General features: G+C 33.6%; 1 protein-coding gene across 3 annotated transcripts in view; it reads right to left on the bottom strand.

The window, feature by feature from the left end:
- WDR76 (WD repeat domain 76) overlaps positions 1–15017 on the bottom strand; it is a 40617-nt gene that overhangs the window by 5011 nt on the left and 20589 nt on the right. For all 3 annotated transcript variants that reach the window (XM_051977216.1, XM_051977215.1, XM_051977217.1), the window contains exons 7-11: positions 14929–14969; positions 14704–14857; positions 7270–7428; positions 5883–6100; positions 1393–1545 (exon numbers count right to left, since the gene is read on the bottom strand). In XM_051977216.1, coding sequence (XP_051833176.1) covers positions 1393–1545; positions 5883–6100; positions 7270–7428; positions 14704–14857; positions 14929–14969 — 725 coding nt within the window. The remainder of the gene's footprint in view (positions 1–1392; positions 1546–5882; positions 6101–7269; positions 7429–14703; positions 14858–14928; positions 14970–15017) is intronic.

Raw genomic sequence — 15017 nt, 5'->3', positions numbered from 1 at the left:
GGTAATACTGAATGTATCAAATGAGGCAGGAAACAGGAAAATATATGCTTACCCAATACATCTGGCCACTTTTTTTGTTGTTGTTGTGATCCCATTTGGAGTTTTGTTGGCTAAGATACTGGAATGGTTTGCCATTTCTTTCTCCAGCTCATTTTACAGATAAGGAAATGGAGGCAAACAGGGTGAAATGACTTGCCCAGGATTACATAGCTAGTAAATGTTTGAGGTCAATTTGAAATCGATAAGAGGAATCTTCCTGACTCCAGACACAGTACTTTATCTATCCACATTGCCACGTAGTTATTGGTCAGAGTTCAAATTTAGATATCAAATAATTTAATATTTACAGGTGGCCTAAAAACAGTAGTTCTCAGATCTTTTTTTCCCCAATATCAATTAATGTTTCAAAAATTATATTTATAGGAAGTGGCTATAAAAGAGAATCAAAGTTGAGCTCAGATTTATCCACTTCTTCTTGCCTCTAAGACACAGGTGAGAAATGTCTGGTCCACAGGCCAGGGAAGGCCCACAAAATCATTTGCTAAAATGACTGCAAATTAAGAGGAAATGAAAGCTGTAGCTACAGAAAGCTAAAGAAATGTGTCTACAACCACCTCCCACTGTTTGAGTTCTATAAATTGGCAATTTAGTATCCATGAATGAGACTATAAATATCCAATTGACCCTTGGTAGGAAAAAAAAGGTTCCCCACTGCTGCTCTAAATTACAGGTTTGAGACTCTAAATGAGGCAAGTGGGACGGAGCGTGAATTGATTCTGGAACCTCACTGGCAAAGACAAACCCTATGTCACCCCTAAAGTATTAGTAAACATAAAAATAACAATGTTGATGATGGTTTATGAGTTTTATAAATACTATTTCATGTTATCCTCACAACTCTGAGAAGTTAAGAAGTTATTATTATCCCATTTTTGCATATGAGGAAATTGAGAAAGATGAAGTGATCTGCACAGAATAATTAAGAATCTAAGGCAGAATTTGAACTCAGGTCTTCCTGACTCGAGGTTTGGCCCTCTCTTCACAATTCCACTTAGTACCTCCACTGACTGAATCCTTCAATATTAAAATAACTGTCCTTCCCAACTATGTGCATTGAATAGCATTTATTATATGAAAAATAGCAGTGTAAATAGGATCTCTTCAAAACAACCAATCTATTGGGTAAAGGCTCATATTTAATCTCTCCTTCCCCAGGTCCCCGATGTCCAGACTAGCCCAAGTATATAGTGGCCTCCTTGGAGCAGTTAAAGATTGATAGCTCAAATAATGCCCCAAAGTTTAGATCATTAATACTTCTAGTTTGGTATCATAGTACGAACATTTTATTATACAATAAGTATATAGAATAGGCAAAATGCCTCCCCAACTTACCTCAAATTATCATCAGCACAAGTAGTCACTACTCTGTTGCCAGTAAAAGGTGAGAAATATGCAGAAGCAAGGCTCTTCATGTGTTCAGTGATAGAGATCAAAGGTTTCATGTCTTTTGATTTGAGGTGCCGCAAATCATAAATATGAACATTCCTATAACATATATAATTAGATTTTTAAAAAAATCAATAAATGAGAACCAATAAGACAAAACATGTTTTTATATATACTATATATTATATATACATATATATGTTTTTAAAAGCCAATACATATGATATAAGCAACTGTTTATAAAACCCAATATAGCACTAAGAACAAAGTAAGTACACAATGAATATTTGAGAGGGGAAAAAAACTTGAGACAAAACTTTTTAACCGTTAGTGTTACATTTGCAGACAATGGTGGAAATGAGAGGAAAAATAAGACAAGCAAAGAATTACTTGGAGGACTTCCATTTTGTGGATAAAGTCCATTTTTCACTCCTCTTCCACCTGTGCTTCTGACCCTATGGTCTTTGCTACAATGATCTCCCCCTGCTTCAGCTCCCTTTTATATGTAATTTCCCCCCATCAAAGTAATTTACAAAAGACAAGGAACATTAACTACAAGGTAGGAGTTGAGAATAGGTCTCATGTAACAGTGGCACCTGAGCCTGAGGAGCTGAGCCTAGTTATTCTGAAAAGAGGTGAGAAAAGAATGTTCCTTTCCAATGACTAATATTCAAACAAGGGATAAATTCAAGATGAAAAAATGATTATTTTTCTAGAATTTGTAAATATTTTCCCTAAAAAGCTAAATGTGGCAAGGGGAAAAAACATGTTTATGAGTTTTTATAAATAATATTTTATGTTTACATTTCATAATGCTCTGAGTCTTATTTGGTCATAAATTCTTTCTTATTCATAGAACTGACAGGTAAACATATTAAGAACCTACTACATGTACAAGACAGTGCACTAGGCATTAAAAAAAAAAAGAAAAAGAAATAGGCCAGGAAAAAAATGAGCAAATAATAATAAAAGGATAAGACCATAGAAAATTACTACGGTGACAGGAAAAACAAGACATAAACCCAGTAGACAACAATGAAATTTTTAAAAGCTACATGTAAAGACTAAGAGAAAAATGTGAATTTGGTCACAGTCCTTTTCCCCCTTCCCCAAAAAAAGAATTCCTGGAAGAGCTCAAAAAAGATTTTTAAAAATCAAATAAGAGAGGTGATGAAAAACTTGGAAAATTAAAAGATGATGCAAGAAAATCATGAAAAAAGAATCAAAAGTTTGGTAAAAGAGGCACAAAAATACACCAAAGAGAATGCCTTACAAAGCAGAACTGGACAAATGAAAAAGGGAATACAAAAGTTCACTAAAGAAATTAATTCCTAAATAAAATACTATTGAATTCAAAATAAAATTATTTTGATAACTGTAAAAAAAAAAAGAAAAGAAAAGAAAAGAAAAGAATTCCTTAAAAGTCAGAATTGGGCAAGAGGAAACTAATGTCAAACACAATCAAAGAAATGAAAAAACATAAGAAAATGTAAAATCTCTGGTGGAAAAACAACTGACTTGGAAAATTGATCAGAGATAATCTGATAATTACTGAACTACCTGAAAGCTATGATCAAAATAAAAACAAATACAAACACAAAAAAAGAACCTAGACATCATCTTTCAAGAAATTATCAAAGAAAACTGTCCTGATACCCTAGAACCAGAGGATAAAATATTCACCCATCACTTCCTGAAAGAGATCCCAAAATGAAAATTGCCAGGAATACTACAGCAAAATTCCAGAGTTCTCAGATCAAGGGGAAAATATTATAGTCAGAAAAACTAAATGTTATAGAGGCACAGTCAGGATCACATAAGATTTAGTAGCTTCTACATCAGGATTAGAGGGTTTAGAATGCGATATTCTGGTGAACAAAGGAACTAGGATTACAACCAAGAATAAACTATTCAACAAAACTCAGTATAATCCACCAGGGGAAAAAATGGGTATCTAATGAAAATAGAAAATTTTCAAGCAAGCATTCCTGATGAAAAACCATAGCTGAATAAAAATCATGAGTTTCAAATACAATACTCAAAAGATGCATAAAAAAAGAAAGAAATCATAATGGATTTGGTAATATTAAACTCTCACATTCTTATAGGAGAAAATGATACTTATAACTCCTAAGAACTATATCATACCACTCATATGAAAGAGTGTTCCAAATCACTATTGATCAGAGAAATGCAAATTAAGGCAACTCTAAGATACCTCTACACACCTGTCAAATTGGCTAAGATGACAGAAAAAAATAATGATGAATAATGAGGGGATGCGGGAAAACTGGGACACTGGTGGAGTTGTGAACAAATCCAACCATTCTGGAGAGCAATCTGGAATTATGCCCAAAAAGTTATCAAACTCTGCATACCCTTTGATCCAGCAGTGCTGCTACTGGGCTTATACCCCAAAGAGATACTAAAGAAGGGAAAGGGACCTGTATGTGCCAAAATGTTTGTGGCAGCCCTGTTTGTAGTGGCCAGAAACTGGAAATTGAATGGATGCCCATCAATTGGAGAATGATTGGGTAAATTGTAGTATATGAATGTTAGGGAATATTATTGTTCTGTAAGAAATAACCAGCAGGATGAATACAGAGAGGACTGGTGAGACTTATATGAATTGATGCTAAGTGAAATGAGCAGAACCAGGAGATCATTATATACCTCAACAACGATACTGTATGAAGATGTATTCTGATGGAAGTGGATTTCTTCGACAAAGAGATCTAACTCAGTTTCAACTGATCAATGATGGACAGAAGCAGCTACACCCAAAGAAAGAACACTGGGAAATGAATGTGAACGATTTGCATTTTTGTTTTATTTCCCGGGTTATTTTTACCTTCTGAATCCAATTCTCCCTGTGTAACAAGAGAACTGTTCGGTTCTGCATACATATATTGTACAATACTGCAACATATTTAACATATATAGGACTGCTTGCCATCTAGAGGAGGAGGTGGAGGGAGGGAGAGGAAAAATCGGAACAGAAATGAGTGCAAGGGATAATATTGCAAAAAATTACCCTGGCATGGGTTCTGTCAATAAAAAGTTATTATAAAATTAAATAAATTTAAAAATAAATAAATAAATCTCTGGGGAAAGGAAAAAAAAAAAGAACTATATCATTATGGGACAACTAGTTAGTGTAGTGGATAGGGTACCAGCCCTGAAGTCAGAAAACCTGAGTTCAAATTTGACCTCAAACATTTAACACTTCCTGGCTGTGTAACCCTGGGCAAGTCACTTAATCCCAATTGCCTCAGCAAAAAAACAAAAACAAAAACAAAAACAAAAAAACACAGCAATCTTATCATTATTAGGGCAGATAGAACAAATGAACAGACACAGGGTATGGCAGTATGTTGATATAATCAGAAAATTTTTTAAAAATAAGAAGTGAGAAAAAGGGATACACTAGAAGAGGGAAGGAAGAAGTTGAATGGGGTAAATTAACTCATATAAAAGAGGTATAAAAGAAGAGATTTTATAGAAGATAAGATTAGGGAGGTGGGGTTGGCAGGCAACTTGAACCATACTCTCAACAGAATAGGCTCAAAGAAGGAATAATGTACATATTCAGTTGTTGTATTGCCCTATTTTGCCCTACAGTAAAGTAGGAGACAGGGAAAAAACAAAAGGGGAGGGAGGGTGTAGTGGAGACTAACAATAGGGAGGGTATTTTGAGGGACAGAGAGAGAGAGAGAGAGAGAGAGAAAGAGAGAGAGAGAGAAATGGGGGGGGGGGGGGAGGGATGAATGGGAAAAAACAGGATAGAGGGAAAAACACAGTAATCAAAATTGTTTATATGAATAGGGATGAACTCATAAAATGTAAATGGATAGCAGAGTGGATTAAAAACCAAAATCTGACAATATTTTAATCACAAGAAACATGTTTAAAGTAGAGAGATACATAAAGAGTAAAGCTAAAAGTGAAATGAGCAGAACCAGGAGATCATTATACACTTGAACAACGATATTGTATGAGGATGTATTCTGATAGAAGTGGATTTCTTTGACAGAGACCTAACACCGTTTCAATTACTGAAAGTAGAAGTGAATAATAAAGAATATATTTACTACTTTTCCTGGACCAATTTTCAAGGGGTTCCAGAATAAAGAGCCTCCAGTAATGGAAAGGGTAGCCAAAAAACTCAATGTCTTCTAGAAGAAGCTAGACTTCTATTAGTGCAAAGGGATGGCAACTGCATGAAAGACGTTTAGAAAAAAAGAGGAAGTTGCTAATTATGGAATAGGGGTCTCCCAGAGGAATACTACAACTTCAAGTGAGTCATACAAAGAAAACAATATGCTATTTGGCAAATAAAGTTCACTATTTCCCTTCCTGACAAAATATCTTTGGCAACTAAACTGAAAACCTTATGCTGAAAGTTTAACTTATAAATATGATTGGGAAAAACTTACCTTGCGCCAGCAGCTATGAAATAATGTCTATTCAGTGGGTGAACCTGAAGAGTTCTTATTAAGCTCATATTAGATTGGAAAAATTGCTCATATGAAGTTCCTGGTGTCCGTCTATCCACTAAAGCCACACCTGCATTCCAGTGCCCTACTATTAAAGTGGATGCATCATCAGCCAAGAAGTCAAAGTATGAAAAATCCTTTTCTTCATTTCTATACACCTAAAAATATAAAAACACTTGTTTTAATAGCAATAAATAGCATGTTATCTCTAGTGCCCTTCCAAGAAATTCTATGAATAAACTAGGTACTTACAAAAATTTGGTAATATTATAAGTAATTTTAATAATGATATTTTTAATACCCTAAAAAGGAACTGTTGGCCATAAATTAGGACTCTCTTATAAAGAGGAAGAAAAATGGCTATTTAATAACTACATGATTTGCCTAAAAGAAAAAAAAATTTAATCCAAAAACTAGAACTAGATCCTAGCTCTTTAATTCAGTGAGTGATCACCGAACTTTTTGATTATGCATCTAGAGTTAGGTTAAATTATAACCACTGTGAAATTATCTAGTCCAGAGTATATGCAGGCCTGTAGTGGGGAAACATAGAATGGAAGAGTATTCAAGAGAGATTAGGCATTGCACAAGTGGTCATGTAGCTCAATGAGCATAAATCAAATCACAGAGAATAATACTTCCAGTTTATTCAGGAGTTTTTTGATAAAAGTGGATCCTTCACTGATCTTGTTTATTGATTTAGAGTGCTTCTAGGAAGAGAAATACCCAAGGGAAAATGTTCCAGATAAAATATAGGTCCTTTAACTTCTCTTAAATATATTTGAGCTCAGTATGGTCTTCTTAAGCTAAAACTAGTCAAGGACTAAACTATAGAGAACTTGAGCTTTAGAAGCCAAGCCTATGAATGCAAAAAGGCCCAAACTGTGTGGTGGAGTTTAAATGTACAATCAATATTAAACATGACTGAAATAAAAGCATACTAGGCAGCAGATGTAGATGTGTCTAATCTCAACAAAGGGAGAATGTAAAAAAAAAAAAAAAAATTTAAGTGTTGCAGTACTCTAGTAAGTAGTCAAATAAAAGGTTTTTGCTATTTAGGAAGTGCCTTTATTTGTTAAAATTCATTAAACCCATTATCATGCCTAACTTCATCCTCACCAAATTTTTGCCTGAATTAAGGATGAAAAAAATGTTAATTTTCCTTTCCTCACAATTGGTAGTGACTAAACCACACAACAGGACAATAACATCTTTTATTTTAAAAATCTGCCAAAATGGTAATTTTTCTTGCAATTTGGCTGCCACTTACATAATCCCATAAAGCAGCTGAAATAAGACTTGAGATCTACAAGATACTGATACTCACCTCTTCAAACACAGCTCTAGTAAAATCTCCACAGCGTAAAGTCCCATCATGGCTCAGTGATAGCAAATGGGCTGGATTGGCAGGTGAAAAATTCAGACAGCTAACTGCTTGACTATGAAGAATAAAGGTAAAAATCCCATCTTCTCTAGGTTGCTGAGTCTGAAGACAGTGAGAAATTTTTACTATATTAACTATATTTACTATATTAACATTCCCTCTACTATACAATAGTTAAGACATAGAAATTTGAAGGTATTCTTAAAACAGACTTTTATCAAGTTTAAATCCAACTAAATCTGACACTAAGAGGCTTACACATTTTCCCCTTAGTCGTGTCTGGCCTTATAAAAGTAGTTTACTTATGAAGACTAGATAATCTTTCATTTCTCATTCAATCAGAAAAGATATTGTCCACTAGCTATTTCACTCATGATGTAAAATACTACCCAATAAAATTCATTTCTATTTTGCTCCCTATGCCCCTTTGGTAATTTTTGGAGAAATCATCCACTGAGTATGCTTAAATCCAAAAATAACAAAAATTTTGTTCCCAAAATATACAATAAAGAAAATGCAATGTCAAAAGTTCTCTGTTAATATTACTCTAGTCAACAAATCTATGGATTAGTTCTTAAGTTGTTCCATTTATAACTGCACTATCATCAATTCCTACAAAATCAATTTCTAGACTTAGATTTCACAAAATCACAATCTCAGAGTTAAAACTCATCTGCTAAAATCTGTTTATTCCCACTATAATATCCTCGCTGTAAGTAGTCATTTAGTTTCAGCAGCAGTAATCTACTAACTCTTAACACAGCCTATACTACTTCAGTATAGCTCTAATTGCAAGATACATTTTCCTTATGTTGACCCAAAATTGATCACTGCAACTTTTACCACATATTCCTACTTTAGTCTTCTCGGGCCAAAAAAGGACAGGTCTAACTCTCTTTCCACATTATGGTCTTTCAAATACTTAAAGTGATCACATCTAACAGAAGATATTAATAGTAGTCTTTTTGGGAAGAACTATAAGCAGACAGTTACGTTTTACTGATACCTTTTATTTTTATATTTCATGTATTTCTGAATGTTAGCCCTCACCTACTACACAAGGAAGTGCCCCTTGATAATGGATAAACCTGATCTCAGTTCAGTAAAACTAACACATCAACCATGTGCAAGCAACATTTCATGCTCACAGTCCCTCACCTCTTTACCAAAAAGGGGAGCTAGTTTATCTTCCTTTTTCTCCAGGGACAAATTTAGTCATTATGATTACAGAGCACTGCATTTCATTTTATCATTCCTTCTGCTTATATCATTATTGTCCTTGTGTATAGTGTTCTCTTCATCTACTCTACTTTGATTACTTTATTCTATTTCAGTTTGTCTTTTATCTTTCTGAATTCTTCATATTGTTTCTTACAGCACAATAATATCCCAATATATTGATTTATCATGTGTCCAACCATTTCCAAACTTATGAGCACCCAACTTTTTTATATAGATGTCCTCTTCCTTTCTCTCCCTTCTTTTCTGTCTCTGTTTCTCTCCCCAGCCCCCACCTTTTTTCTTTGTTTAATCTCCTTGAGATTATTTTTCTATCAATGGGCTTAGTAAGCTATAACTTACCAAGCAAGCAGTGCCTCTAATATTAATAATGCTAAAGGTAGTGTTTTTGGTAAACAGGTAGTCAAAAGAAATAAACATATTAGTGACTTTTTTTTTAGCTTAATTCCAGAATGTTTTCCAGAATCAGTGGGGCAATTCATAGCTCTACCAACATTGTTATTGTGCCTTTTTTCCTGTAGTCCTTCCACTGTTAACTATTTCCAACTTTTCTCAACATCGTGAATTTGTTGGGCATGAAAATGAAACCTCAATTATTTTAAGTTGCATGTTTCTAATTGTTAGGGATAGGTGTTAATATTTAAGATACGTCTTCTGAGATATAGTCATTTCTGCTTTTGGCTAGCTATTAGGAGAATGACTCTTTATATATGTATTATAGTTCACTACATAGTTTTGATATCAGAATTTTATCATAAGTATCTGATGCAAAAAAAATTCCCCAATTAATCATTTTCCTTATTATCCTAGCTATACTCATGCAAAATAAAATTTTAATTTTATATAACCCAAATTGTCTATTTCATCAGTTATGATTTTTCTATTCCTTTTTAGGTCATGAATTCTCCTTTCCTAACTTTACTTCTGAAAGTTACTGCCATCTATTTTCCTCCATTTTCAAATGATGTGACCGTTTTATATTTGAATAACCATTCATATAGAGGTATACAATACTGGACTAAATATTTTCTTCCCTAAAATTTCTTTAGTTTGCTCAAAAATTCTTGTTGAATATGAATAGCCAACTTCTTTTCCCAATTATGATCTTAGATTACTGAACAAAGCTTACATGATTATTCAGTCAATTCTATTGAACTAATTTTCTATTTCTTTTAACTACTACAAGATTTTGGTTAGTTACTACTTTATAATATATTTTTAGTCTGAAAGGGCTACTAACCCTTAATTTCTACTATTTTCTTCATTATTTTCCTTGAGATTCAAATTCTTTTATTCCTCCAAATGAATGCTGCTATTATTTTGTCTAGTTCCATAAAGTGAGCACTAAATCTATAAATTAAATTAGATATTTTGTCATTTTTATTATATTAGCAAAGTCCACACATTAGTAATACATACAGCTTCAATTGCTTTGGTTTTAATAAGTGCTTATGTCTCAAACTTATCTTGGTAGATTTACTCCTAGATATTTTATGCATTTTTTTATTACTGAATATAGATATACTTGCAATTATAGTGGATTTATTTTGTATCCTATTTTATTCATTAATCCAAGGTTAGGGGAGAGGTGCCCTAGAAAAACAGTTTAGAATTATACTGACAAAGTAATTAAATATATTCCTTAACCCAGTGATAAGAACATTAAGGCACAGATCTTAGGAAGGGCAAAAATGGAAGCAAAGTTCCCATATGAGCATATGTGTGTGTGTGTGTATGTGTGTGTGTGACACACACACATGCTATATATAGACATAGCTATAAAGCATTTTTGTGGTGGGAATAAATTGGCAGAAAAGTAGGTATCCTTCAGGGAATGTTCAAAAAAAATTTGGCATAAAACATAATGAAACATTATTGTACTGAAAGAAACAAAGAAACTCGAGGAAACTTTTACAGACTTAAAACCAAGAGAACAAATTATATAATGATTACAACAACAGAAAGTAGAAAGGAATTTAAAGATATCAGGACTTTCATCAATGCCATGATCGAGTGATTTCAGAATACAAACAACAAAATATGCTTTCTACCTCTCAAGAGACAGCCAAAAAGACCATTAAGTACTGAATGAGGTATACATTGCCAGATATGGTCAATGTGCTTGCTTATTTGTTTTGCTTAATTGTACTTTATTATAAAGTTCTATTGGGAGGAAAGGACAGAGTCATTCAGAAGTGGTAACAATAGAAAAAGAAAGAATGAATAAAATATTACACGTCTTTTGCTCTGTTTTTAAGATAAGAGAAGAAATAATCAGGATATCCCCTAAAGTGGGACCCCATTATGAAAAGTCCTGTAAATTGTAACAGAAAATACTTATCATGAAACTTCTAAGAACTTTTGATTGTTGAAGTTTGCTTGTTTCAAGTCTGTATACAATGTCACAATTTAGAGAACATAATAAATATTTGTTGATTTTCTTTTCATTCTGATACTATGTGGACAAATACCATAGACCTGAAGTTAAGAAAACCCAAGTTCAAGCCTGACCTCCGACATTAACTAGCTGTATGACCCTGGACAAGACACTTAACCTCTGCCTCCATAATAGTCCTTCCATCCTAGGATCGTTGTAAGGCTCAACAAGTTGTGGTATATGGAGGCAATGGAATATTATTGTTCCATAAAAAATGATTTTATGAACAAGCTGATTTTAGAAAGGCCTGGAAAGATTTACATGAACTGAAGCTGAATGAAACAAACAGAACCAGGAACACATTGTACACAATAACAGCAAGACTATGTGATGATCAGCTATGAAAGACTCAGTTCTTCTCAATGGTCCAATGATCCAAAGCAATCCCAAGAGATTTTGGACAGAAAAGGCCATCTGTCCAGAAAGAAAATTATGAAAATTGAAAGTAAATCAATATATATTACATTCACTTCTTTTTTCTGGTTTTTTCCCCCCCTCCTCAATTGGTTGATTTCCTTTTTGTTCTGATTTTTCTCTCCCACCATGACTCATAAAATAATGGGTATTAAAAATAACTAAATAAGTTGAAAAAAATCACTATAATAGTAAAATGCTTAGTATAGTTTCTGGCATATGTACAATAGATTTTTAATAAATGTTTATTCTTTTCCCTAAGGCTTATCATTTAGGCTGAGATGTAGGATATATCAAAGAATAATCAGAGAATAAATCAAATAAACAAAAAAGCAAACGAATTAGTGGCTTACAGATCCATATAGTACAGAAATGCTAACGAAGTCCAAGAAATCAATAACTTTGGGTTTTGGTTGGTCTGGTAGGGCTTTAGAAAACAGATGAAATTTGTGCTGGGATTGGAATTTCAGTTGGGCCTTGAAGAAACTGTAGGATTCACCACAGAAGAGGTGAAAAAAATAAGCTCTACAAGAGAACCTCACACAGACACAAAGACAATAACAGTCATGTTATGTTGGAAAATAACACAGTAAACTGAATTTTAAGGAAAAGGAAGTTGATTTTAAAAGGTGGAACTACTTAAATATGAAATACAAAGGTTCAACTAAAAAGTATAGAATAAATTAATAAACAAATTGACAAAAGTTGAAAAAATTTGAAAATAGTCAATGTTGGAAGGATTTGGGAAGACAGACACTAGTGAATTATTGAAGGAGCTGTAAATCAGGACATCCATTCAGGAAAACAAATATAAAAATAAAGTGATTAAAACAACTGTACTCCTTTGATTCAGATTTTACAATATATCCCATAGGAATGTATCCCAAGAAAGTCACTGATGAGAAAACATTCTTAAATGCCAACATATTTAAAGTAGTTCTTTTTCTGATAGCAAAGAACTGAGAACAAAACACATGCCCATTAAGGAATGATAATACAAACTGTGGTATAAAAATCTAACATGGAGCAGCTAGATTGCATAGTGGATAAAGTACCAGTCCGGAAGTCAGGAGGATCTGGGTTCAAATCCAGCTCAGAAAAATAACACTTCCTAGCTGTGTGACCTTGGGCAAGTCACTTAATTCAAATTGCCTTGGGGGAAGAGAGGGGGAGAAATAATCTAATACAATTTTGCTGTGCTATAAGAAAGAAAGAAAATATAAATGAACATAAAAGCATGAAAAGATTTACATGATCTAATGTAGAGCAAGTAAGCAAAGCCAAGAAAACAATGTACCCAAAGACTACAATAAAGCAAATGGAAAGAACAACCACAAAACAAAGGTGAATGCATTTAAGCATGAGTTCAGAAAAATAGGAAAAGACACATCAACCTCATTCCTTTGCACAAATGGGAGGTCCACAGGGGGGGCTCACTGCATATATTTTCAGACTTTTTCAATGTTTCTGTTTTCAATCTGTTTCTACTGATTGTATCTCTTTTTCCCCTCTTTAAAAATATTATTTGATGGTCTTGTGATGAAGAAAGCCATCTATATCCAGAGAGAGAACTGTGGGAACTGAGTATGGTTCACAACATAGTGTTCTCACTCTTTTTGTTGTTGTTTGCTTGTATTTTATTTCCTTCATCATTTTCTTTTCTGGTTTGATTTTTCTTGTACAGCAACATAATTGTATAAATATGTATGCACATAATAGATTCAACATATATTTCTACCATGTTTAACATATATTGGACTACTTCCCATCAAGTGGTAGGATGGGGCGGGGGAGGAGACGAGAGAGAAAAACTGGAACACAAGGTTTTGCAAAGGCTAATGTTGCAGAATTATCTATGCATATGTTTTGAAAAATAAAGAGTTTTAATTTAAAAATATTTGCTGTGTCTTTTCTCTACGTGGGTGGAAGGGGAAGAAAAGAGAAGAGATACTGAGAGTGATGTTAAAGATATCAATAAAAATTTCCTTTTAACAAAATTGAGCAGGAAAGCACCATTATGGCTGTTTAAGCAAGAAATGAAAATGTAAAGAAATCAATGTTTCCGAGAGATTATTGGCAAAAGGATTCACTTGAACAAGCATTTAAGCACTGACTACTCTGCACAAAACTCTGTGTGGTAAGTGGAAAACAAACCAGAATGAAATGAAGAATACTCCCTACCCTCGAGGCATTTAAATTACATTGTAATAATATAACATATACATAGATTAATATGGAATAATTTAATGAGGGAGAAAGCCCCAACATTTAGGGTGAGATCAGGAAAGGGTTCTCATAGAAAAAATAACTGTTGGAAGAACCACCAAATACAGCACTTTGGAGGAAAGTAAGAGTCTAAGATGTGAGGGTCAGGAGAGAGAGTGTTTCAGGCACAGAAATGTGCAAAAGCAGCTAAGAGGAAGAATATTGAGGGAAGAGGAAGGAGATTAGTTTCCCTGAAACAATAAACCTGATAAGGGTTGGAGTCAGACTGTGAAGGGCTTTCAATGCCAAGATGAGATGAGAGGTGGGGAGAAGATGGGGAGCACCTAAAGATTCTCGGGTAGAAGTGGACATGGTAAGACATTCCACAAAGATTATTTTAGCAGTTATGTAGAAGATAAACTGAAGCAGGTAGACAGTGGTAGTAAAAACAAAACAAACAAAAAGAAAAGACCCCATAGATTAGAAGCTGCTACAGATTCCAGGCATAAAATCAAAAGAAACTGAACTAAGAACCAAACAGACCCTTTTAAAGGAAGAATCAAAAAGACTTAATGATTGGATATTGGAAATAAGAGGACCTGAGACAAAGAAAGCTGTCTGACCATAGAGTTTCAAGCCAGCGTAACTAGAAGAAAATGATGAATTTTAGTCATATATAACTATGAAATTGTCATCCAATTGAAAATATCCAGGGAGCAGTTACAGATGCAGAGTTTGAGGAAGGAGATCAGAACCCTCATTCCAAGGCAGAGAAAAAGAAAATAACTTCTTGTTTTTTCCCTTTAAAGAAGAAAATGTACTATTTGACTTTCTTCCAGTCTTGGCTAAAATTTCATCTTCTCTAAGAAGTCTTTCCTAGTGCTCCTTAATATTAGTGTCTTCCTGCTGTAATTATTTCCAATTAGATAAACAGATAGGTAAGTAGGTAGATAATTTGCACTGTTATCTGCATGTTGTTTCTCTCATTAAATTGTGAGCTCTTTGAAGGCAGGGAGCTTAGCACAACAATACCTGCCACATAGTATATAATAATAAATTTCTTTAGTACGAAAAAAATTTACCAAATCCCAAAGTCCAACTTGGCCAATCTTGTCCCCAGCTGCCACCAATGTCCTAGTTTCTGATGGATGAATAGCCATAGAGCATATTCTGCTTTTTGTAACTTTGCAGATAGTATCTTCACGAATAACCATGCCAGTCAAATTTGCTTGGTATCTGAAAAGAGAAATTCATTTAAAATTTCAAAATATTTCTATTTAAAGCAAAAAAAAATTGTTTGAATTTACCTTTTCATATTAGATAACTTCTTAGTACTCATATTTCTTGGCTGCAATAATAGAGAGAAATTAGAGAATAAGATAATGCATCTATTCAA

Source organism: Antechinus flavipes, chromosome 2, assembly GCF_016432865.1.
Source record: "Antechinus flavipes isolate AdamAnt ecotype Samford, QLD, Australia chromosome 2, AdamAnt_v2, whole genome shotgun sequence".
NCBI lineage: Eukaryota > Metazoa > Chordata > Mammalia > Dasyuromorphia > Dasyuridae > Antechinus > Antechinus flavipes.
This window is presented reverse-complemented; position numbering and strand designations above follow the sequence as displayed.